This window comes from Lampris incognitus, chromosome 19, assembly GCF_029633865.1.
Source record: "Lampris incognitus isolate fLamInc1 chromosome 19, fLamInc1.hap2, whole genome shotgun sequence".
Lineage (NCBI taxonomy): Eukaryota > Metazoa > Chordata > Actinopteri > Lampriformes > Lampridae > Lampris > Lampris incognitus.
In genome coordinates, this window is record NC_079229.1 from 11,479,979 (window position 1) to 11,505,583 (window position 25,605).

Below are 25,605 nucleotides of genomic sequence, written 5' to 3' on the forward strand. Positions count from 1 at the left end.
GGTTAGAAACCCCGCTAGGCTGTAGTTTTTCAATCCGCCAACAGATGTCACGATACGTCACTTGGCAGTTGGAAAAAAAAAATCAGTTTCTCTGCCGCCCCAGAGATACAGAAATTATGGGGAACAACTGCAGGGGATTTTCATGTGCTATCCCCCCGCTGCAGGTACACAAAGATAAGATTGAAAACTGACGGATGTTTCCTTTAAACAGCATATTTTTGTAAACTGTAAGTTTGGGCTGCCGGTGTCCCGTCGGAGGCTGGCTGACCTGGGTGGGGGCAAGAGGAGCAGCAGCAGTGCCGGACGAGGGAGCTCCAACGGGGGCAGTGGGTTGAGCGTTGGCTAGCGTTGGCTGCACAGGGACCTGGCCTGCAGCCTGAGGTAGTTCTGCTTGACCTACGGCTATGGGCTGGAGGTGGGTACTTAAAGGCTCAGTCGTCTGGAAAACCTGAGAAAGAAATGTAATTTGAATCCATCACGTGCTCTGACAGATTGGTTCAACTGGATAAGTGCACATCATTAGGGTTGAAATGGTGCCTATTTAAAATAAATAAATCACTCATGATGAAGGCTGCAAAAAACCTAACAGCCCAAAGCTCTTGTATTTTTGTATAAGTCTATTTGTAGAATATGGTCCATATACAACTCATCTACAAATCTTTCAATGCACATCATTCAATGCATCTCAAGTAAAATATTAGAATTATGTCAAAATCTCTCCCAAAACGGAGATGTTTTCAGACTGCTGGGACGAGTCGAAATGAATAGATTTTCTCCCAATTAAGTTAAAATCAATTTTTATGTTCCTAGAGAAAGACACCGAACAAAACCGGTGTTTCGGCTCCACGCTCCTTGCTGCAGCGGTCAGCTGTTTAGTTTCCACCTGAGGTTTGTGCACTGATCGCATGAGGTATGACGATGTAAAGTAAGATGAGTGACATCTAGAGGCGATGCAGGATAATGAAGGAATTATTGAGTTAATTAAGGCTCATAACTTAAAAACAAACTGGCACCTAAACTCCATGCTATTTTTTTCTCCCCTTTTTCTCCCCAATTGTATCCGCCCAATTACCCCACTCTTCCGAGCCGTCCTGGTCGCTGCTCCACCCCCTCTGCCAATCTGGGGAGGGCTGCAGACTACCACATGCCTCCTTTGATACATGTGGAGTCGCCAGCCGCTTCCTTTCACCAGACAGTGAGGAGTTTAACCAGGGGGACGTAGCGCATGGGAGGATCACGCTATTCCCCCCAGTTCCCCCTCCCCCCCGAATAGGCGCCCCGACCAACCAGGGGAGGCACTAGTGCAGCGACCAGAACACATACCCACATCCGGCTTCCCACCCGCAGACACGGCCAGTTGTGTCTGTAGGGACGCCCGACCAAGCCGGAGGTAACACGGGGATTCGAACCGGCGATCCCCATGTTGGTAGGCAACGGAATAGACCACTACACTACCTGGACGCCCACTCCATGCTATTTTAATCATGTGTTGATAATACATTGTGAAGCTGACTCTGACTATTTGAATTTACCATATACACTGTACAAAATAGGCTCCTTTTCAGGTTAGGGAGATGAATATTTTATATACCAGTCATCTAATAATAATATCAATAATATTAATAATAATAATAATAATAAATCAATCTTATATAGCCCTTTTCTAACACTCAAAGTGGCTTTACAATAAACGGGGTGAAACAAGACAACAGATAAACATAACACAGACATACAGGGGTGGATGGGAAGGGGGGCTACGAGAGGGAGAAGCGGCAGCCACACACGACGCCAGCAGTACTCTCCCACTTAAACACAAACAAAAGGGCAAGAAAAACAAAAAACAACAGCACTGTGGACAGTGATGTTGTGTAGGGGTTTACTCCCGTAGCCTATTCCTCTCCCGGGGTATCCACTAGGCAGTGGCACTATTTAACCCATAGCTGGGGGCTGGTTCGTGGGCATCAGGGAATATCCACACACCGGTGGGCCTGCATACCGCACGTCTATGGGCCAGACCTACTTCGAGTCCCTTGTAGTTCAGCCAGGGTCCAAGGTGTACCCAGTTACCGTGTGTCACCACAAGAGGTGCTACAAAGGACTTGCTGTTACAGAGGTTATGTCCTGGAAGGGAGAGACTTACGTGCTTGGCTCTCCTGTTAGCATTTCTGCTAGCCAGCGGTGAAGGTTGAGAGTGAGACGTGACAGACACACAACACTACACCAACACACTAGACGCTTCACAACAACCCCACTTCTTACACAAGAATTGACAAAAAAAATTGCAAAACCAAAGTACCTAGCTAACTGTGAGCTTTGTGTAACATCCACATTGCACACTAGCCACCATGTAGCATATTTGATTGTAATCACAGACTGTTTTCAGGTGCTCACCTCTGAATTCTGCGATCCCTCCTTCACTCTTGGTGACTGAAAACCAGATAAAATTCAGATTAGTTATGGAAGAAAAGTGTTTCCCTGTGAGGCAAAACCTTACACGTGCGAATGGACACACACACAATGTGCAGGACACTGAGAAATGACAAGTATGAGCTCTGAAAAAGCCGTCTCGTTTACCTTCTCTCACTTATCTGCTCATCTAATCGGCATAGTCTGTATTTCAAATGAAAATATCTGACGCCATCATCATCATCACCATCATATTACAGTGGACTAGAGAATTACAGGTGTTGATAATTGAGAATTGAACGAGCAGCAGCATTTCAGAGCATGTCATATTTTTTTGGATTAGATTTGAAAAGCTGGGAAGCAGAAATCAACAGAAGATCATCAAAAAGGCATTCACACGATTAAATGGGGGAAGTTCTTTGGACTGCTCTTCTGCAAATTTAGAGCCAAACCTGACTCCTGGGAACGTGGAGTCTGAGGGAGGCCTGGCGGTATCCAGATGAGGAAAACTGATTTGGTTAGGAGGACGGGAGGCGCCTGCGATGATGTCATACATCCCAGCAGCCCCGTCTGACTCAGACGGGGCTGCTGGGAGGGCAGATGGGCAACTATACGATGGTAAACGTCTTTATCAAAGGAACACTATATACAGGTGTGTGTGTGATGCTCTGCCTGAGCATCGCACACATGCACACACACGCATGCACACACACACACGCACACACACACAGATTATATGATAATTATTGTGCCGTTTTAATTCTTTTCACTCATTTACTGTATATTAGGGAAAAAAATGGTTCACACCAAAAAATAACTTGCATGGCCAAGTTAAGTGGCAAACATCTGCTTTTATTTACTTTTTGCAGTTCTGTTTACAAAATGAATCTCCTTTTCAGCCCGGACATTTGCTTTTGCTGAAGGAATTGCTTAGCATCAAGACCAAATTGCACCAATGGCTGAGAACTACAATCAACAAATGATAGGAATTTACTTCATCTGTAGTCAATACAGATGTCTCCGATGATGTCTCTGAGAGCACTTCAGGTTCAGTTTGCCATCTACCAAAATCAAAGCAGTGTTACAGCAGTCACCGGCCGGGGCGGATTTGAGAATAATTGCTTGTACGGGGCATTAGTGCTCACACGGAACATGATTTACAGGGTTGATCAGTAATCTGCAGTGGGTTGATTAAAGGTTTGATTTTGTCAGTAAAAACAGAAAATAAAAGGCGTTTGAGAAATAGAAATCCAAATACAGATGGCTTCCAGGAAAGGTGACTGACTCGTCCAAAAAAGGGTACTTGTGCTTTTCTCCTGGTTTATGCGCTAAACAATATCATGCTAATAATGCTAAGAATAATGCTAATAATGCTAAGAATAATCCTAATAATAGCTAATGCAATGAGCTGAAGCCCTTTAGATAGCCTCTTAATTCTTTGGCCAGTGAACAGAAATGGAGCGGTGTCGGCTGCTCGGCTGTTCGCCAAACTTTGTAAAAGAAACATACCGAGAGGTAAACCCAAATATGTTGGATAATATATCCTTTTATGACTCAAACACATTACATAGTCGAAAGATGTATTTATTTACGGGAACAAATGTACCACGCTAGCTTAGTCACAGTCAGTGAAGGGCTGACTCATGAGGTGAGAAAAATCACACTGTTGAGACAAGACGCTTGCTATGTGTAATGACTGTCGGCTCTCTGAAAAGTTTTCCCTCGGATCAAAGCCGACCTGCACGGGACCTATAACTTTCACAAACATCTGCAAAAGAAAGAAAGGCGTGAGCCATGCGCTTCGGCAGATCCCTTGGAAGAGCTTGAGGGAATAATGTGTCTTATGATAGGTTACGCAGAAGTTAGGTAATTCCAACACAAAGTCTCCGCTATCAGCCCTGGAGAATAAAACGACCTGCTGTCATAACACGCCTGATCTTATGGCCGCTATCCACTGGCTTCTCGTCACAGATTGCCCAGATGTGATTATGTCATATCCTGAAAGGACTTTGATGTGGAAGCAAAACAGAAAGCTGATAAGGACCTGATATGGACAAGTGTTAAAAATTATGATTCATCAGCATTATAAAAGTTAAGTTTGCATTTGAGTGCCAAAATATAGTGGCACTCCAGCTTTGCATTGGCTAGGCGACACTGAACTCATCGCCTCCACTGTATCACTGGATTCTGGTGATGCCCTATCTTTTTCTCTTGCAATGAAACTTTTCCAGCTCCAGCAGTCATGTGACTCATAGCATTCATGTGACTCCTAGCTAGGTGCAGACAGACAGAGAAAGTTCTTTCTTGTTAGGGGACAGCCATCTGTATTGTGGTGACAATAGGACAACCCTGGATGCGGGCAGCTCGAGCGGGTAGGAGAAGCGGACTTGACGCCTGGGCGCGCTAACAGGCTTCAGCTGTTGCTCCTTTACCATCAAGACACAGAACAAGAACACACACAAACACACACGCACGAACAGACACACACAAACACACACACATGGGAGACTCAGTGGAGAAAACAGCAGACTCAACATGCTACTGCACAGACATGACGGTGACACTGCAACAGGTAGAGATTAAGATTATAAGACAAGACATCGTTGGCGGGGCATGGTATTGAAACATTCTGTGCATATGTGCCCTTACAATAAGTGTACAAGTGGAGGGGGGAGAATCTCGGCGGGCGGCCCTGTCTTACCCTCAACGCGGCGACGGCTGCTTTGCCCTCCTCACTCTCCTTGTCCAGTTCATCGTCACTCCACTCCCATTCACCGTCCTCTGTCTTATGCAGCCGTCCGCTCGAGCCCGGCACTCGACGCACCTAAAGGCATAAACACACACTCCTATTAGCCGACAGAACCAAAGTAGAGAAAAGTGCATCATGGCAATGGCCCTCTTACTGCTAAAACAAGTATCTGACACAAAGTATCAGATAAGGAGACATTCTTAACCTCGGCTTTCTCACCTTTTTCGACCTCTCTGTTATTGTGGGCGCTCTCTGAAGTAACCTCTCTTGTAAATGCTCATTGTTCTGATGGAAAGGGAGATGAGATGAGAGTTGTACTTGGAAATGGTATTTCCATTGTGGAAAAAACCCTGCAATTCAGTCATAACTACTACTAAAACACAGATTATTTGTTTCTCAAAAACTGAAACCATTCATTGTGCACATATCTAAATATTACCAATGAATACTATATATGTGTGTGTGTGTGTGTGTGTATGTGTGTGTGTGTCTGTGTGTATATACAGATATATGTATATATATAAAATAACCTTTCTTTCATACCTGTAAGGTTAAGTGTTTGTTTCAGTCACTTGATGCCAGATATAGGAATCCAACTATTCACACAAACACTATGGCCACAATAAATCTCTACACTTGTAGAGAGTTTGATGACAATAAGTAGTATTTCATAGTAGTATTCTCTAATTCTACAGTTTTGAACGTCAGCAAGATTCCCCTCAGAAGCAGATTTAAGTGGGAATGACGTTCAGTCGATTATAGTAGGTGGGCATGGAAGCATTTCGTTTCGAAAAGACCATAACGCCTGCCATCTGCTGGACATATGTAGAACTGCAGTTCTCACTGCTGGACACAGTTGTGAGTAACAAACCGCGCGGGTTGAGAGGCTGTGGAAAGTGCTGAACCAGCACTATAGTTGTCCCTGTTGCTAGTGCACGGGGCAGCCGGAAGCAGGAGGTAGCCTTCTTATCCCTGCCTTTGTTTGAAACGAGGCGCTTCACAGCCAGCAACGCGAGGAATGCTGCAGTGACCTCAGCCGAAATGAAGTACACTGACCAGTTGGGCTCTGTGAGCGCTAGCATGACACGCGCACACACACACCTCAGGTTTGTTTTCAGCTGTCGTTTTGGACTGACGGTAACAGGTTGGAGGAATAATATATTTCCATGTTATCTCTAGCTACATGGTATTCTTGCTACTTTCCTGATACCCTACACCTGTCTGGTATGTTCAAAAGTGACACAATCATTTCCTAAAGGACCCGAATGAAAATTGCAAAAACGGCCGCACGGTCACGAAGTTCTGAACAGAGATGGAAGCCTAAGGAAAGGGCCCGTTCAGTTTGAGTTATGACTGGAAACAGTGGATTTCAGACGGACAGACTATTGTGAATGTGTGTCTAAGACGGCTGAGGCGCTCGTTCGCCAGGGAAGAAGGGGGGGGGCACTAACCTTTGCTTTCTGAAAGAATTTATGCTTCAGCAGCTCCGAAGACGTCGGCCTGAGACGAGAGAGAACAAAACAAACCAACCTGCCTCCAGTTATTCACTACAGGTTTCTGATATGAGCAAAAAGTGCGAGGAGACATTAACTACAACACAAGTTTAATGACGCCGTCGAGGAACACTTGAACTGTTTTGCACCCATCTGCATGGACAAACAAGATAAAACCTTGTCCATCACACACTGCATGGAAGATACTAAGCAGATCAAACCAATGAGCCGTCTAACTGCATTAGGAGCAGTCGGAAAACACAGTCACGTCACACATAATTCATACCACACTTATCACATTATGCATGTTCTGTGGAAATCTGCCACAGCAATGCCACTGATTAGGAATACATATTGGAGGCCATTTTAACAAAGTGCTTGAGCTGTTATTTTTATCGGTGACGGTGTTTTTTTGCTTGGGCATCTGGAGAGTAAACCTTTTCTCAGGGTCCTTCTGTAGACACAGGGAGATCATCTTTCTAAAGGATTTGCCATATTTCTTCACCATCTCCTTGTCTGTGATCCCTGTCTCCAGACTCGGGGGGTCGTTCTGCAGGGTCAGCATCAAGACCTGGATGAACCAGAACCACAAACACATTTACAGAAAACATATAATGTTAAGTTACCACCTGCCCATCTATTTTTTAGAGAAAAACGCACAAGCGTTTGTGTATTACTGTAGCTTGATTCCACATTTTCTCCTTTCTGTAAGTGTTATCTTTGCTCCTGCTGAGATTTTCCGCAAATAAATTTACCAGAAGCACTGTGCTGGGTCAGATTTCAAGACTTCAGGTCTTCTTGTTGAGTCAGTATAGATGAACTCAGTGCAGTTGCGGTTTCATTGAAATAAAAAAGGGTGTCGTCCATCACATGTCATTACTAGACCAACACTCACGCGAGCATCAACATGTGATGTGAGATACAGTGTGTGTGGTCTTTGCGTAGGTTGTAGTTTTACAAAAAAAGCCGGACACTGCCCCCCTAAAGAAACTCATAAATACTGCCAACTTGTTCTGTAGGGCACTACAGTGAATGTTACACTACTGATTTATTTGTGTCTGCCTGTCACACACATCTGTTAAAAAGGAGACAGACAGACAGACAGACAGACAGACAGGCAGATAATCAGTTGAGCTTCATGAATACCTGTAGGGGCAGTGCATTGTGGGGGAGCAAGCAGACAGAACAATAGAAACAACAGCAGCGCAGACACAAAACAATGACAGATATTGTGAAAGTCATAAACAGAACAGGGTCAAGGCAGAGTTTCCCTCACAAACACGTGAAGACAACAATGATGAATACACAAACAAAAGTGGAATCACTACAAATGAGTAAGATGGGGCGTCCGGGTAGCGTAGCGGTCTATTCCGTTGCCTACCAACACGGGGCTCATCAGTTCAAATCCCCGTGTTACCTCCGGCTTGGTCAGGTGTCCCTACAGACACAACTGGCCATGTCTGCGGGGGGGAAGTCGGATGTGGGTATGTTTCCTGGTCGCTGCACTAGCGCCTCCTCTGGTCGGTCGGGGCGCCTGTTCGGGGGGGAGGGGGAACTGGGAGGAATAGTGCGAATAGTGTGAAAGAAGTGGCTGGCGACTCCACAGGTATCGGAGGAGGCATGTGGTAGTCTGCAGGCCTCCCTGGGTTTGCAGAGGGGGTGGAGCAGCAACCGGGACGGCTCGGAGAGCGGGATGATTGGCCAGGTACAATTGGGAAGAAAAAGGGGGGAAAATCCCCTCCCCCCAAAAAAAGAAATAAAGAGTCAGATAAAGTTAATACTGAGGGTAACAGAAAAGTGAAAGATATAAAATATCCCACTAAGAGGAGAGCAGATATGATGAGGAGGGGACACACATCAGGTGAGGAAGGAATGATGGGGTCACAATAGACAAGCTACTTAACCAACACACAGCTAAACTTGGACCAGGTGAATGACATACAAGTCAGAGAGATGCCAGGGCACCTCCTGGTTGCACTAAACACAAACCGACGGGGTGTTTTCGGGTCAGCGGGCTCACCTTCATGGGAGGGTATTTGTGATAAGGTGCAGCCCCCGTTGCGAGTTCTATGGCTGTGATCCCGAAACTCCAAATGTCGGCTTTGAAGTCATAACCCCTCACCTGCAGGGGGCAGAGACCATCCTTAGCTTACACAGTCCAGTCCTGCTTGCGGCTCACACCGATAACTTAAAACCTGTGCCAGGAGCACAGGTTCATGATGCGGCGTGTACCTTCAGCAACACAAATCTGGCTGCTGCAGGCACAGAGCCAGGCGGCGTTCTGTCTCGGTTTTGGAAACGGGCTCATTTGTGAATTAGTATGGTCTATTTCTAATGCATAAGCCGTCTCCCCAGCTACAGTCATCTCTTTAAAGCATGCATAATCTGTAAATACACACGCCTCTGCTTCATGCGAGTGGTTAGTCATCACAGGGACGATAAGATGACTGCAGGGCTCGTATTTCTAAAAACAGCGTTAATACAAACTGAAATAGATGCAAGTCAACTACAAAAGCGGGTGCTGTACAGGAACTGGCTGGTTTGTGGTCTTCATCACCGACTGGCGGGAAAGACACCGCCTCATCTCAACTGACCGTTACTGTGGTTGCCTCCCAGGTATCCCGTGGGTCACACTCACCTGCTCCATGACCTCCGGGGCCATCCAGCACGGCGTCCCCACAAATGTCTTCCGCACTTTATTTCGAGTGATGTCCCCGCCTGTAGCTAGAAAGGCACTGACGCCGAAGTCTGCAGAGGTAGGGAAGGAGAAAGAGGGAAGCACCGTGATGAGAGGTGTCAGTGATTCTGTATGTAGTCAACAAATGTAATTAAGCGTTGCAGACTGGCGTTCGCTGTGAGTAAACACGAGGGCTGTACATTTACATTTAACATTAAACATCATCACACTTCTGTCCTGAGTTAAATTGCAGAGCCAACAACATCAGTAGAGTAAGCTTCAAAACCATGACAAGCAGCCCAAAATAAATAAATAAATAAATAAATCAAGAAAAAATAAATAAATCAGGAGGTCAAAGGTCAGGGCCTGAGGTGGAAAGGAAACACAATAGCTGCAAAGGAGAGAGAAAGGAGAGGGTTTTTTTTCCTTTTAAGAGTGATTTAGTGGCGTCCAGGTAGCATGGCGGTCTATTCCGTTGTCTACTAATATGGGGATCGCCGGTTCGAATCCCCATGTTACCTCCAGCTTGGTCGGGCGTACCTAGAGACACAATTGGCCGTGTCTGTGGGTGGGAAGCCGGATGCTGGTATGTGTCCTGGTCGCTGCACTAGCGCCTCCTCTGGTCGGTCGGGGCGCCTGTTCGGGGGGGGGGGCTGGGAGGAATAGTGTGATCCTCCCACGCACTACGTCCCCCTGGTGAAACTCCACACTGTCAGGTGAAAAGAAGCAGCTGGCGACTCCACATGTATCGGAGGAGGCATGTGGTAGTCTGCAGCCCTCCCCGGATCGCCAGCGACTGGGACGGCTTGGAAGAGTAGGGTAATTGGCCAAATGCAATTGGGGCGAAAAAAAAGGGGGGGGGGTGAGAGTGATTTAGCAAGACGATGTCAGAAAGAACTGAGATGATGTGACAAACAGCTGTTTGTGTAACAGGTGAACGTTAGGTTACAGCACAGCGGAGCGACAATGTGCAGCTGCGGCTCTTTAAACACCTCATCTGGGCCACAAATGACAGGTGAGGAAACTGCCTCATGGCCAAATACCTGCGATCTGCACCGAGCCTTCTTCCCCGAGTAAAATGTTTCCAGCCTTCAGGTCCCTGTCAAAGACAAAAACAAACAATAACAAACAAAAACACACACATAAGCTTCTCACACAGAGCTTCCAAACGAAAAAGTGATGCTCTCTATCACTTTTTGGGAACAGCCTGTACCTCTCGTACAGGCTCTTCCCATACTCTGCTCAAACCGCTGTAATTGTTTTCCCCCATTTTGCTCTTGGTAATAGGTATATAGAAAAAAAAAGTAAAAAAAGAAGAAAAAATATCAAAATATGGGCCTAGGGCGGTAGAAATACAATAATAAGACTAACAACACAATTTGAATTGTTATAACGACAAGAACAACATCCATCCATCCATCCATTATCCAAACTGCTCATCCTGCTCTCAGGGTCGCAGGGATGCTGGAGCCTCTCCCAGCAGTCATTGGGCAGCAGGCGGGGAGACACCCTGGACAGGCCGCCAGGCCATCACAGGGCCAACACATTCATTCACTCTCTCTCACACACACACACACACACACACACACACACACACACACACACACACACACCTAGGGACAATTTAGTGCAGCTGAGTCACCTGACCTACATGGACTGGACTGTGGGAGGAAACCGGAGCCCCCGGAGGAAACCCATGCAGAAACGGGGAGAAGATGCAAACTCCACACAGAGGACGACCCGGGACGACCCCCAAGGTCGGACTACCCCGGGGCTTGAACCCAGGACCTTCTTGATGTGAAGCAACCGCGCTAGCGGCTGTGCCACCATGCCGCCACGACAAGAACAACAACAATACAGAATCAGCAGGTGGATTTAAAAACCAGAAGACACGACTTTAACGGAGCTTGAAGTGTTGGCGGTAAAATACAATTTTATAAAATGGAGTCATAGTTGGACCTTAAATGCAGACATAAGTTGACCGTCTTATTTTCTTGGGAAGGATTTCCAAGGAATACGGGGAGCCTAACTGGGAATGCCTGATGACCTTCTGGCTCTAATCTAGACGTGTGTGCAGAAAGAGGTTCATTTGTTGCTCCTCGACTACACTTACCTGTGGTATTTAGTCGACAGTCTCCTCCCGGGTGACTTACAGTCAGTAAACAGGTAATAATTCAGGATATGTTGGCTGTTAATAGCACTTAATTTTTCCAAAGATTAAGAGTGTGACCTTTTGGATGGTCTCTCTCACCACTGAGCCGCCCCACCATCGACGCAGCAATGTTTATGATTCAATGGGAACTTGCAGCTCTCTTATTTACATGACTGCGTAATGCCAACCTGACATTCAAACTTGACATTTTGAACATACTGGCACAACAGTGAGATGACAGAACCAGTCAGGGTACCTCCGCTGGGTGTAGCGGCCTGCCGGACTTGGATATGGAGGTTTTTAAAGACCGCATAGATGCTGCACAGGCGGTATTTTTACTCTGGAGCGATCCAGTGCTGTCACTTCTCCAACACATTATGTTTTTATTTCTTTTCTTTTGACTTTTTATAATCCGGTTTTTATTGGTGATGTGAGCAGTCTCCGGTTAATTTGCTCAGCCCCGTTGAGACTCCCCCGGCGCTGATAAGAGGATTCTGTGGGGGAAGGCCGTCTGAGCGCCTGTCTGCGTGCACAGCCACATGCATCCGCGCACAGACTGAAACACTGCCACCTCAGGAGCCAGACAGCGTAGTCATGGCAACAGACTCACCAGAGATAAAGTCTGCCGAGAGGGTCAAGTGAGAGCCAGGGAAGCGAGCAGGGAGAGGAGCTGTGTCATGTCTCAGAGAACAGCAAGTCACCTCGCCCTGGCTGTCTACGGGACGCCACGCGTTCAGGGAGCAAATGTCTGTTTTAAACAGCAGAACACGAGAGTCCATTTGACAGGACACAAAAAACAGGCGAAGCGGCACAGCTGCAGAATATTATCTGCCCCCAGAGTGGCTTATTAGTATGTGGAATTACCCAACTACCGCTCCTTACAGTTTAGCGAACGGCACATGAATTTCATGGAAGCAAATGAATTGGAATACTCTTGCACAAGTGAGCATTTCACCTTGACGCCAGAGGAGGGCGCTGGCGTAAAATGCTGCAAAACGCCTAAAGTGAAACGTTCTCGGATAACCCCAGTAAACAAGTGAGTCTCAATGAATGTGAAAAATAGACTCGTGTTAGAGGGGACTGGAATAGTGACGAGAGAGAACTCACCCTCCAGAGAACAAAGACCCTCTTGTCTCACACACGATGCAGGGGGCAAACAATTCAGTCCATATAGGCCCAATGGCCACACACACACACACACACACACACACACACACACACACACACACACACACACACACACACACACACACACACACACACACACACACACACACACAGTTGAGGATTTGAGGTTGCAGGGGGGCTTGCTGGCATATGCTGCATAGATGATGATGGCGGTTGGAAACATTCTTGCACTACTACCGAGACGTTCTCGATAATTGCTAGCATATTGCCTAAGCAGAGGGTCCTCCACGAGTTCAGCAGAAAAGTCCTGTTGATTTAGAGCCTCTCCTTGGGAGCTTTAAGCTCTCCGTCCAAAAAAACAGGCCTCTCAACTGACTGAACCACATTCTAAGACTCTTCACGATCCAAGAGTGAAAACAAGGGGGCAGTTTGGATTTTATACCTCCGCTCGTAGGGCACAACCCTGTTTCTCTTCTAAGGGGGGGGGGGGGTACAGAATCTTTATGGGCCAGCAACTTAGAGAGACAGTCGGCTTAAGGCTCAAGAATTCAGCAGGTCAGCAGTTAAAGTCTTTGTTAAAATGCTGGTGAAAACGTGAGTGCTGAGGCCTCTTCCTCTCTAGTAGAAATACCACAAAATCAATAGATCTCATCGCCTCAGACTGGGGAGTGGCAGACGTGGGGTCACAGGGCAAGGAATGCAGCATATGTGACATATTAGGACCACGCGCTGAAACCCAAGATGGGGATTCCCACTGCTTGGATAGCGAAAGAGCCACAGAACCGGGGGGGGGGGGGCATGAAACTAAACAAGACAAGGCATTGGCTGCCTGCATCAACTCATTCCCTAAACTGTGCAGTTGCAGCTAGCAGCCCTGACAGGAACAGTGCACATGTTGAGAAACTTTACCACGCGCTCACGCCTGGACAAATGCAGTTATGCAACGGTCACAGCGGGCTAGGATGAGGAGGAGAGCAGGGACGGCAAGGATGAAGAATGAACTCGACAGCTTCAGCCAGTGGCGTTGTAACATCATGGACAGGCAAACCTTTAGAAAAATGTGTGCAGTGGAGACACATGCCCTTTTTCAGCATGCTCCAGAGGTACCCCGGCTCGTCCCCGCACCACTTCAGAGGCCCTAACGATGACCTTCATGGCTGCTAAGCTGTAGCTGGTCACGTTATCTTCGGGTGTGGTACAGCCAATTGAGCTCCTGAAAATGACTCAAGACGCTGAAAGCATACGGTACCACTTGAGTTTACTTTGTGGTTTTAGCACGTACAACATGGATGATTTGTTGCTCGTAATTTGAGAGGTTGCTTTTTAAGGATAGGAAGATGAGATGCAGCGCAGACCAGACCAGACCAGACCACCTGAGGCTGGAAGGCATGCTTGGGAGAATTCCAAAACACATCATCCCCCTCAGTAACCAGCATGCCTCTCTCAGTAGGCCCTGTCACGTCTTCTGTTCTCTGTGACTCAGGACTTCCACCTAGACCAGTGAAGTATTCAGGGCTTAATTGATCCAGGGTTTAACCCAGACCGATGAAACAATCTGGTTTTTTCACTATGGCTAACTATCCTCATCTGGATCAGTATCTTGCCCCAACACTGCAATCTGGTTTTGTCACTATGGCTAACTAACCTCATCTGGATCGGTATCTTGCCCCAACACTGCCCACTGGTACACTTACTATACATACACATATATGTACTTGGCCTTTACCCAAACCAGGAATGATTCAACTTCTACGTATTTTAAGTGAATTGCACATTAGTATATTGTACACTAAATAGATTTGTATAGTGGATGCATGTTGTACATACAATATGCAAACATTTAATGTCGTTTTCCTTGTCTAACATAAAGCACATTGCAATTATATGGCTGTAATGTGCAATGTAAATCAAGTCTGACTGACTGAGTCTTAGAGAATATAGTCAGGCATATTGTCCTGCTAAAATGAATCAGTGACAGAGAATTCTGAAAATATGCCAAGGAAGCAGCAGAGCTGCTGTACTTTTACTTGCTCTGCTTTTCTTTTCTTTTTTTTTACTCAGTCGAAAAGGGACGGCGACAAAACTCCTCGATTAGGAGGCAGTTATAAAAGCCACCCTTACTGTCTCCCTACTGCTCTGACGTAAATGAGCCCAAACAAGAACAGCGGTGAAGAACTAAGGAGGCTGTGGTTCGCTGCAGCAGCAGCTACAGCAGCTACAACAGCTTGTGACGCCCTGAGAAAAAAGCTGCAGACAGTCATTAACATTCACGGGAGGGGAGGGGGGGTGTAGCTGTGCACCACGCAGGTTCAAAGAAAGACTGAAGAAAAAAAAACCTGCAGTCTAAATCCCACCCCCACCAGCCATAGACAAACTCCCATCGTGGGTAAGCCTATGCCTGGAGAGGATTCATAACCATACTCAGATCTTTTTGTCATATTTATACCTTTCCAAGTGCAGCACAGCTCATCCAGCAGAGTGGTATGTATCTACAGCCATGAGGAGGGATGACTACACAAAGCTGCACCCATGGCCTGATCATATTTACAGCTCTAATTTAAAAGGTAGACAGGCTGTAGCCAGGTGAGAAAAACCATGGTATGGGAGGTGTCCAGAAGATGTATCTCCCCCATCTGGCAAATCCTCGTCTCTCCACTCTGCAGGGTCACTTTCTGTGACATCATGTCCTAATGACAACCCTGAGGTCTAACCTCGCGTCTCCTGTTGGAGCAGTAATACCTTTTCTCTTCCGCCATCCCATCCGCCACCTTCATCTCTATCTCCTCTACCCATGTCCTTTTCTCTCTTTTTCCATTCTTAACTGCTTTCTGAGGTGGGTAAGTGGGTTTTTGTTTAGGTCTTCATTTTTTTTTTTGACATACTCTATTGATCCCCATAGGGAAATTATGCTCTGCATTTAACCCATCCTAGCTGTGTAGCTAGGAGCAGTAGGCAGCCGCTGTACTGCGCCCGGGGACCAACGCCAGTTCTTCTTGCCATTGCCTTGTTCAGGGGCACAGACTGGAGTATTAAACCTAATGTGCATGTGTTTTTGATGGTGGAGGAAACCGGAGCACCCGGAGAAAACCCACCGCAAACACGGGGAGAACATGCAAACTCCACACAGAGGACGACCTAGGATGTCCCCCAAGGTTGGACAACCCTGGGGTTGGAACCCAGCGCCTTCTTGTTGTGAGATGACAGTGCTAACCACTGCACCACCCAATTTTTTTGATTTGATCCTTTTCACATTATTTCTCATCTTATTTGCATTGCTCTTCAGCAGGAGCCATTCTTCTCCCAGAGATGCCATGGCAAAGGCCTTTACTGGTTTGTTTCTATGCCAGATATGAAGTGATTTGCAAAGCTGGAACCCTTCCTGTTACCCTAAGGAGATATGTGGGTTTCCAGAGAAGAACAGGGTGTATTTTCTAAACAATAAGCTCATCACAGCCTTATGGGTTTCTGAATTGTTATCTGACTGGCTGGTTGTTCCCAATATCGAGGCTGTCTGCTGATCAAAATCTAGCCTCGCGGGCATCCGGGTGGTGTAGCGGTGCATTCCATTGCTTACCAACACGGGGATAGCCGGTCTGAATCCCCGTGTTACCTCCAGCTTGGTCAAGAGTCCCTACAGACACAATTGGCCGCATCTGTAGGTGGGAAGCTGGATGTGGGTATGTGTCCTGGTCGCTGTCGGTTGGGGCATCTGTTCGGGGGGGAGGGGGAACTGGGGTGGGGGGAAATAGTGTGATCATCCCCCTGGTGAAATTCCTCACTGTCAGGTGAAAAGAAGCGGCTGGCAACTCTACATGTATCATAGGAGGCATGTGGTAGTCTGCAGCCCTCCCTGGAACAGCAGAGGGGGTGGAGCAGTGGCCGGATGGTTAGGAAGAGTGGGGTAATTGGCCAAGTACAATTAGGGAGAAAGGGGGGGGGTCTAAATAAATAAATAAAATCTAGCCTCACATCCCAGCTACGCTCCCAAGGTTGTAAGTAACAGAGGAGAGGAGAATGTTTGGTGAGCTCATGTTTTTAAACCTTGGCGGTTCTTTTCTGTCTTGCCATCTCAATGGAGCCTACTTGGGGGACAGAGAGCTTGCACTGAAAGACAAGTTGCATCTTTCAGTCTCTTCACGAGGGTCTTCTCATGGTGCTGTCAATGGAAAGGCGGTGAAGTTCTCTGGCTTGTGGTAAATGTTTTGTGGGTGAAGCCCGGAGTCCAGGCCCCTGAGCTCTAATTGCTTTCTGCTGTGCTGGGCTGGACTAGCTGGGACGTATCATGTGAGATTCCTCCTCCTCCTTGCACTTCACCCTCTCAATCACTCCGGCCCCGAGGCTCATGCTCATATGATCCAGTTTACACAGGGAACATGAGCAGCCTCACACACACACACACACACACACACACACACACACACACACACACACACACACACACACACACACACACACACACACACACACACATCCCCATAGAAACCAGTAAACCAACTGAGTGTGTTTTTGGTTTAACCGTACACTGAACTCCAGGTCACAGCCTCTTCCCTCTCATCTTTTCAGCCATTCTCCCTCCTCACGTATTCCTCCACAGCAGCCACACCTTGAGGCCTGCGGCTGGACAGATGTAATGGCCAAACTATCTGATGTGTCACTCTCTTGTGTCTTCTCGGACAAGACACAGAAACAGGGGGACGGGTGTCCGCTCACTTGAAATATTTCTCCATCAATATCCTTGGTTCCATCCAAGTGTATTTTATGCAAACTAGTGAAATGTTAAAAAAAAACAAAAAAACAAAAAACAAAATGTGAATCTGTTTCAATTGAATGGTTTTTGGGCCATTAAATAGTTCCCATGTCACAGGACTACATCTTCAAAACCATAGGAGAAAATGGGAACAGGCTTGACAGATTACTGCCAATGAAAAAATATGGGGAAAAAAATAATATCAGGAATCAGGAATACTTTATTTGTCGTTTAAATCTGTTAAAATTGAAAATTCAAAAATTAAATTAATTAAATAAAAAATTAAATTAAATTAAAATAACAAAATTGTTTAAATCTAAAATTCAAAAATTAAAATTAAATTAATAAATCAAATTAAAATTAAATTAAAATAAATGTTTAAATTTAAAATTCAAAAATGACAATTAAACTAAAAACTTAAATTAAAAAATTGTTTAAATTTAAAATTCAAAAATCTCCTCTGGTCGGTCGGGGTGCCTGTTTGGGGGGGGGACTGAGGAGAATAGCGTGATCCTCCCACGTGCTACGTCCCCCTGGTGAAACTTCTCACTGTCAGGAAAAAAGAAGCAGCTGGTGACTCCACATGTATCGGAGGAGGCATGTGGTAGTCTGCAGCCCTCTCCTGCCGGATCGGTAGAGGGGGTGGTGCAGCGAACGGGACGGCTCAAGTGTGGAGTAATTGGCCAGATACAATTGGGGAGAAAAGGGAGGAAAAAAAGCCACAAAAAAAAAGGATTATGAAGATTTATGCTAAAGGAGCTACAAGTTTCTTTCTCCCACTCCCCGTTGACCCACTACTGTGGGAGCTGCTCGGTACTTAACCCGGCTAACAGGCCATGCATTATTTACACAGGCAAACAGGAAGCATGAAAAAAGAGAGTAATTAATATTAAAAAGGAGGAGGCACAGTCAAGGCTTCCAAGTCTAAAGTGTAGCTTGGGTCCGTTCAGCAGCTGGAGAGCAGGGGAGCTGAGCTGGGTGCTGAACGGTCTAATAAGGGCGTGTGTGAAGGTCCGGTTTCAGAAGTTACCTGAGGCATGCAAATAGGACACAGTCCACTCCTGTAATGGCTCTTTTGGATTTTCAAAGTTTAATAAATTTGTGGTAAATAAAAGATACAGACCTGCCGCTCCCTGAATGCTGCTAAAATTGCATATATGTGCATTAAAATGAGTTTTAGATCAACTGCACAAAAAAGTTGTGATAAGATCTACCTAAAACGACCATGAGCAGTCAAAATGACCACAAGTAATTTTTGCGTGATCGTGTGCATCATGTGACTATTTATGACGTGTGTTGGTCGCATCATTTCCTTCGTGAAGTTCATTGCTCTGTCCTAGAAACACACTAGCGTCCTCCAGTGCAGAGAAATAGTCTTAACTTGATTATTGATTATTGCTAACATGTCTGGTTACAGACGCCGTTACAGACGCACCATGACTACCACCGAGGCGCTGCAGTATTTACAGGCGTTGGACAGCGGCCATTTTAGATTGTTTGAAATATAGTATTAAAGTTGTTAAAATGTTAATTTTGGTGTCAGTTAGTTTCTTAACAGACATAGAAACATATGCAATGCATTAATATCTCAATTGTGTATCTAACTTGACAGAATATAGAGTTTAAAACCCGTGGTGGTCATTTTGACGGCCCACAGTCATTTATTTTGCTTTTTTGATTTTCCCCCCTTTTTCTCCTCAATTGTACTTGTCCAATTACCCTACTTTCTGAGCTGTCCCGGTCGCTGCTCTGCCCCCTCTGCTGATCCAGGGAGGGCTGCAGACTACCAAATGCCTCGTCCGATACATGTGGAGTTGCCAGTCGCTTCTTGTCACCTGACAGTGAGGAGTTTCACCACGGGGACGTAGTGTGTGGGAGGATCACGCTATTTCCCCAGTCCCCCCCCCGAACAGGTGCCTCGACCAACCAGAGGAGGCGCTAGTGCAGCGACCAGGACACACATCCACATCCAGCTTCCCACCCGCAGACACGGCCAATTGTGTGTGCAGGGATGCCTGACCAAGCCAGAGGTAACACGGGGATTCGAACTGGCGATCCCCATGTTGGTAGACCACCGCGCTACCCCGACACCCCAGTCATGGTCGTTTCAGGTAGGAGTGAAATCCTGTTCGTTCCAAATGTGTAACTATTTCTCCCTTTCCTATAGGATCATTTGTGGTGTCGCCAGCACAACACGCTGCCTCGTTTCCATTGCACCACAGATCCCAGTGATGCTGGTGACCTTTACGAGTGAAACGGGCTGTCTGGAAATGCCATGTCCTCGCTTAAGCCAACAGTCTGGCCCAGTGAAAAACACCATTCGATTCCATTTACTGTCCTTGGTCTTAAATAAGTCCGTGAATCAAACTGAACAGGGCTGACAGAGATCTTATCTGGTGTGCGTTTATGACCTAAAGGGGGAAGAAATACCAGACAAGGCCCCGGTATAAACACAAGAAAAAGGAAGGTCACAGATAAAATAACAGCAGTATGGCACCTTCTGACAGGAGAAACAGAGAGATGCTCTGCTCCATAAAAACCTGAAGGTGAAGCTTTATAAACTGGTCTTTACTGGATATGGATAAAACCTGTCTCCAGGTTCATGGCGGTACGACAGGGGAAGGCCGTGAGTCTTGTTACCTGTGGATTTGTCCGTTCTTGTGTAGGTACTCCAGGCCCTGCAGCACCTCCTTCAGCATGGTGGCTATGCTGGCCTCGTCCAGGACGCCCGACTTGTGCTCGCCACGTGAGATGATGTGCTTGATCACGTCCAGCACGGAACCTGGCGAGCAAGCACAAAACAGTGTCAGGTTTACCAGGACCTAAACAGCCGCTGTTGACGGAAACTGGACCTGCAGTAAGGGGCCTCTGTCTGTCTCTTCTTTGTGGGGAAAATTGGGTGGCTGTTATCGTCAACGTCAAAGTAAACAAGCTGCAAAAAAACAAAAAAAACAAAAGAAACACGCTTTCTGGAGCAGGCCTATATCTGGGTATGGGTATATGATTGTGCATGCATGTCATATATGTTATGAGACATGTCTTGTTTATGTCTGGTCTTCGAGTTAGTGGACTCATCATAAGCTAATGGACCAAAATCACCTGAAACATCGATACACATGCTAAGCCTGAACCACACATTGATTAATTAATAAAATAATTACTAATCAAACCACTCTGTGGTTAGTGAGTGGTCTTTAAGTCAAAGTATTTCTCTCATAATTTTTTGAAGCTTACTCAAATTAGTTACAAGAACATCCATCCATCCATCCATCCATCCATCCATCCATCCATCCATCCATCATCCAAACCGCTTATCCTGCTCTCAGGGTTGCAGGGATGCTGGAGCCTATCCCAGCAGTCATTGGGAGGCAGGCGGGGAGACACCCTGGACAGGTCACCAGGCCATCACAGGGCCGACACATACACACACACGCACCTAGGGACAATGTAGTACGGCCTAGTCACCTGACCTACACGTCTCTGGACTGTGGGAGGAAATTGGAGCACCCAGAGGAAACCCACGCACACATGGGAAGAACATGCAAACTCCACACAGAGGACGACCCCCAAGGTTGGACTACCCCGGGGCTCGAACCCAGGGACATATCAAGTTGTTTTCTTTTTTTTTGGCAAGAGCAAAGGCATTTTATTACCGGGGGGAGGCGTGGCTCTTCTTAATATAGGGGAATATAATTCTAAACATCCCCAAAACATTTTAATTTAGAAAGCCTTAACAGCCTTATTATGGGGGGGGGTCTTTATTCGAGTGTGCTACCCCTCAACTTCTGAGGCTTACAGATGAGATCTGCATGACAGAGTACTGTGGAAATTATGAATCCTGTCTGGGGTCAAAGGTCAAAATATAGTTATAATCCTGAAGACTTCCATGCAAACATGATTTCTGCTGGTGTACTTAATGGAACATTAAAACACATGGTCAAAACCCAGTCATGACATCATCATGACATCATCAATGCTTCACGTTAGTGCCTGAAAAGAAACAGCTCATATGACTGAGACCGACTGTTAAGTCCCCCAAAGTCAGCTGTGAAAGCAGAATTCCCTCATCATGGACAATCTCATGAATGCCGCCACTGAAACGCTTAACCACACGGGGAAATTCTTCCGACTGCTTGCATAAACGTTCCGATGTCACGACAGTTCAGCACGTGGCAAGATTTAAAAGCACTGGGATCGCAGGCAATCACATCAGCTGTTTTATTGCAGCATTTTCCTGCGCTGAGGAACACTGTTAAGCCCTGTCCGCATGGGTCTTTTATTACACGAGGATATCCAGTAATTTGTAATTATTGTGGAGCTCATCGGTAATTTTGATCCCATGCGAATTTGCCCCATCTGTAATTTGTCAAGTAAAGATTCCAGTGCAACTGACCTACTATAATCTTGTGGAGACGGAGGTCCCGGTAATATTAATTTAGTGTGCGAACTGAAACTCTCGGTAATTGTGGCTGAGATTTGGCTTTTAGCCTGCTGTTTCCATCTTCATCCAAAACGGATGCAGCGACGAAACTGATGTGGCAATGTCTCTTTCACCTCAGACTGCTACACCTAAACATGGAGACCAAGACGGAGGAAGACCAAGCTGATGAACACATAAAACTCCTCAAAGAGAAGACGGTGTCGATGGATGCAAGTATTTTGACCCCCCCCCCTTTTTCTCCCCAATTTCACTTGGCCAATTACCCCACTCTTACGAGCCATCCTGGTCGCTGTTCCACCCCTTCTGCCGATCCAGGGAGGGCTGCAGACTACCACATGCCTACTGCCATACATGTGGAGTCGCCAGCCGCTTCTTTTCACCTGACAGTGAGGAGTTTCACCAGGGGGACGTAGCACGTGGGAAGATCATGCTATCCCCCCCCCCCCCCGAACAGGTGCCCCGACCAACCAGAGGAGGCGCTAGTGCAGCGACCAGGACACAGACTCACATCCGGCTTCCCACCCGCAGACACGGCCAACTGTGTCTGTAGGGACCCCCGACCAAGCAGGAGGCAACATAGAGACTCAATCTGGTGATCCCCATTGGTAGGCAATGGCATACACTGCCACGCCACCTGGATGCCCCAATTTTTTATTTTTATTTTTTTTTTTTTCTAAAATTTATTTCTGATTTTTCCCTTTTTTCTCCCAATTTAGTGGCCAATCGATCCCTATTTTAATTCAAACACCCACCCTCGTACTGCATGCATTCGTCAACTGCATCTCTCCGGCCGGCAGTCTCGAAGGAGACCGCCTCCCCACTTTCGTGACAAGGCGACTCCAGGCCGAACCACTGTTTCTTCCGACACACACAGAGACGCATTCACGTGACGAACACAAGCCGACTCCGCCCCCCTCCCGAAGACAGCGTTTGCCAATGATTGCTGCTTCATCGAGTCCGGCCATAGTCGGATCTGACGAGACCGGGGCGCGAACCTCAGTCCCCAGTGGGCAACTGCATCGACACAAAGCCGATGCTTAGACCGCTACACCACCGCGGACCCTTTTTTTTTTTATTTTTTTTTTTATTTTGATATACTTTATTAATCCCGTGGGCAAATTCCTCTGCATTTTACCCATTCTAGCTGTGTAGCTAGCAGCAGTGGGCAGCCGCCGTGCAGCACCCGGGGACCAACTCCAGTTCTTCTTGCCCTGCCTCGGTCAGGGGCACAGACAGGAGTATTAACCCTAACATGCATGTCTTTTTGATGGTGAGGTAAACAGGAACACCCGGAGAAAACCCACCGCAGACACGGGGAGAACAAGCAGACTACACACAGAGGACAACCCCCAAGGTTGGACTACCCTGGGGCTGAAACCCAGGGCCTTCTTGCTGTGAGGCGACCACACTAACCATTGCAGCACCGTGCCGCCCAAACGGAGTGAACCTCCACACATATTATACTCCCCTGAGATATTTATGTCTAAAGAAGACGTCCGTGACTCCATGTGTATCAGAGGATGCACATGGGAGAGTCTACCGTTGTATTTTAGCCCCATGCAATGGTGGGGCTTTAGGCAAACAGGGAATTGTACATGCCAAAACGAGAAAAATTAAACAAAAACAAAACATGCCATTACCATCAGATGAGCTCAAGGGCGTAAAGCACTGATGTGGCATCTGAGTCAGATGTATTGTCTGCAAAGCACCAATCCAAAGTGGTTTTAATATTTATCTTCCCCTCATATCTGCTGACATCCTAAAACCTGTTGCTAAAAGTTTTTTAAAGCCATTTCCATCACACTTATTGATTTTGTGCATGTTTCTCATTTTTCCTCCATGTACAGCACATTGGCCATCTCCAAGTTGGACATACAAATTGAATTGTTGTCTTTAAAATTGTTTTGGTTTAATTCCAGCGTATCACAATTCATCCAACTCCATAACAACCAGCTATATTACTCACAAATCTCTGAAAATAGCTAATCCATGAATATCAAATCATGAATGTCTGGTCGCTGATTTTAGTCATCACTGCTGGGTGGGACTTTTCTGGGGAAAATAACACGGTGCATAGAATATAATGGATTTACCATAGCAGCTAAATGTGGATGTATTAAGGCCCTGACACATGCCGGGCCATCAGTGAGCATCTGTGACCCTAGTTTTTGCGATGTGTCCTGCATCATCGGCACTAGTCGGACCCCTGTCGGCAGCTTTTCGGCCGATTCAGCGTGTTGAATCGGTGGAGCCCGTCGGTGAGAGAGATCACTCTGACTGGATGTTCAGCTTAATGAATCAGTGCAGAACCTACATGCTGGCTGGCCGTCAGCTGTAGTCTTTGTGGTGTGTTCAAGTGCTACTTTTTGGCCCAGACGGCAGGCGACGTGAGGCGATGCGGCAGTCGGCCTTCATTGCCGCCAGCCGGTGGGCCCTGAGGCAGGGAACAGGGAGTCTGAAGAAGAAACAAGCTTGTTGTGGTGAACAAGCGGACATGACAGAAGCCACAATATTAATGAGTAAACCCAGATTCAACCACTTTTAAGCAACGGAGAAGGCACTGGCGACACGACTCAGCTTCAGTTGTGAATAAAGCTTTGGCATTTGGCGCAATCATAAACCACAATATTCAACATAGGCGTCGGTAAGTTAAACAAAAACAGTGATTTCAGGGTTGTAGCTTCATGTTAACTTATAATTTACTGATCCATTTGTTATGATGAGAGAGGTGTAATTTTGCTGCCTACATTGCCCAAACCGAGCAGCACGGCAGCAGCTTTGGAGCAGTGGCATCTTTAACTCATACACCATCCATACCTATTCACCCTAACATACATGACATACCTATTCACCCTAACATACATGACACCAGGCTGCGGCAGCAACCCAGAGAGCCAGAAGGAAAACTGAGGATAATGTCCAAACTCCACAGAGCTTGGTTAGCGCCAAACCCGGGATTCCTTTCCCTACAAGGGAAAGCTCCGCCACAGCGCCACCTCAACTTCTTGTTTTGTCTGTTCTCAGTGCCCGTGGCCGACCACCCCGGTAGAACATCACAAATCTACCCACTGGCAAGGTCTGCTGAGGTCCCCTGAGACAGGCCGTCATGTCTCCTTTCAGCCCAGCTACTACTGAACAAGAGGAGAAATCTGAAGAAAAAGTCAAGAGGATTGGATCGAGTATGATTCCCAAATTTGTATGGGAATCCTCTGGAGCAGACTGGGGCGTGTGTGTGTGTGTATGTGTGTGTGTGTGTGTGTGTGTGTGTGTGTGTGTGTGTGTGTGTGTGTGTGCGTGTGCGTGTGTGCGTGTGTGTGTGTGTTCTGAAAAGAGGTGATATACAAATCCATTTTTGCATTTTGCATCTCGTATCAAACACACTTTGGAGAAGACAATAGGTGAAAAGCAAAAGCAGCAAAAAGACTGGCAGTTGCCTGACAACCATTATTGTAGCAGCTGCTCTGCACATTCATACGCAAAAACAAATAATTCTCTCTCTTTCTATCCTTCACTCTTGTGCGCGCAAACGCACGCATGCACGTGCACACAAAGAGCAGCGCTTGCAAACAAAGGCAGGAAAGAGCCTTTTCAAGGTCCTGAAACCTCGTCCTCGGCACGGGCCTCGTGCCAGGGCGATTCTGCAGGCGCGACTGGCGATTCTGCAGGCACGACCAAGGCGGTGCGCCGAGCCAGGGCTGCTGGGATATTTATCTGCTCAATCACCTCAGGATGTTCCCCCTTTTCTCTCTCTCTCTCTCTCTCTCTCTCTCTCTCTCTCTCTCTCTCTCTCTCTCTCTCTCTCTCTCTCTCTC

General features: G+C 46.7%; 1 protein-coding gene across 2 annotated transcripts in view; it reads right to left on the reverse strand.

Annotated features, from left to right (window-relative positions):
• The window catches only part of oxsr1b (oxidative stress responsive kinase 1b), a 95,311-nt gene that overhangs the window by 14,069 nt on the left and 55,637 nt on the right, over nt 1-25,605 (reverse strand). The window contains exons 4-13 of one of the 2 annotated variants that reach the window (XM_056299466.1): nt 19,993-20,134; nt 10,369-10,424; nt 9,287-9,396; nt 8,669-8,770; nt 7,086-7,219; nt 6,607-6,655; nt 5,375-5,440; nt 5,108-5,230; nt 2,392-2,427; nt 269-448 (exon numbers count right to left, since the gene is read on the reverse strand). In XM_056299466.1, coding sequence (XP_056155441.1) covers nt 269-448; nt 2,392-2,427; nt 5,108-5,230; nt 5,375-5,440; nt 6,607-6,655; nt 7,086-7,219; nt 8,669-8,770; nt 9,287-9,396; nt 10,369-10,424; nt 19,993-20,134 — 998 coding nt within the window. The remainder of the gene's footprint in view (nt 1-268; nt 449-2,391; nt 2,428-5,107; nt 5,231-5,374; nt 5,441-6,606; nt 6,656-7,085; nt 7,220-8,668; nt 8,771-9,286; nt 9,397-10,368; nt 10,425-19,992; nt 20,135-25,605) is intronic. The other variant, XM_056299467.1, reaches the window with a different exon arrangement.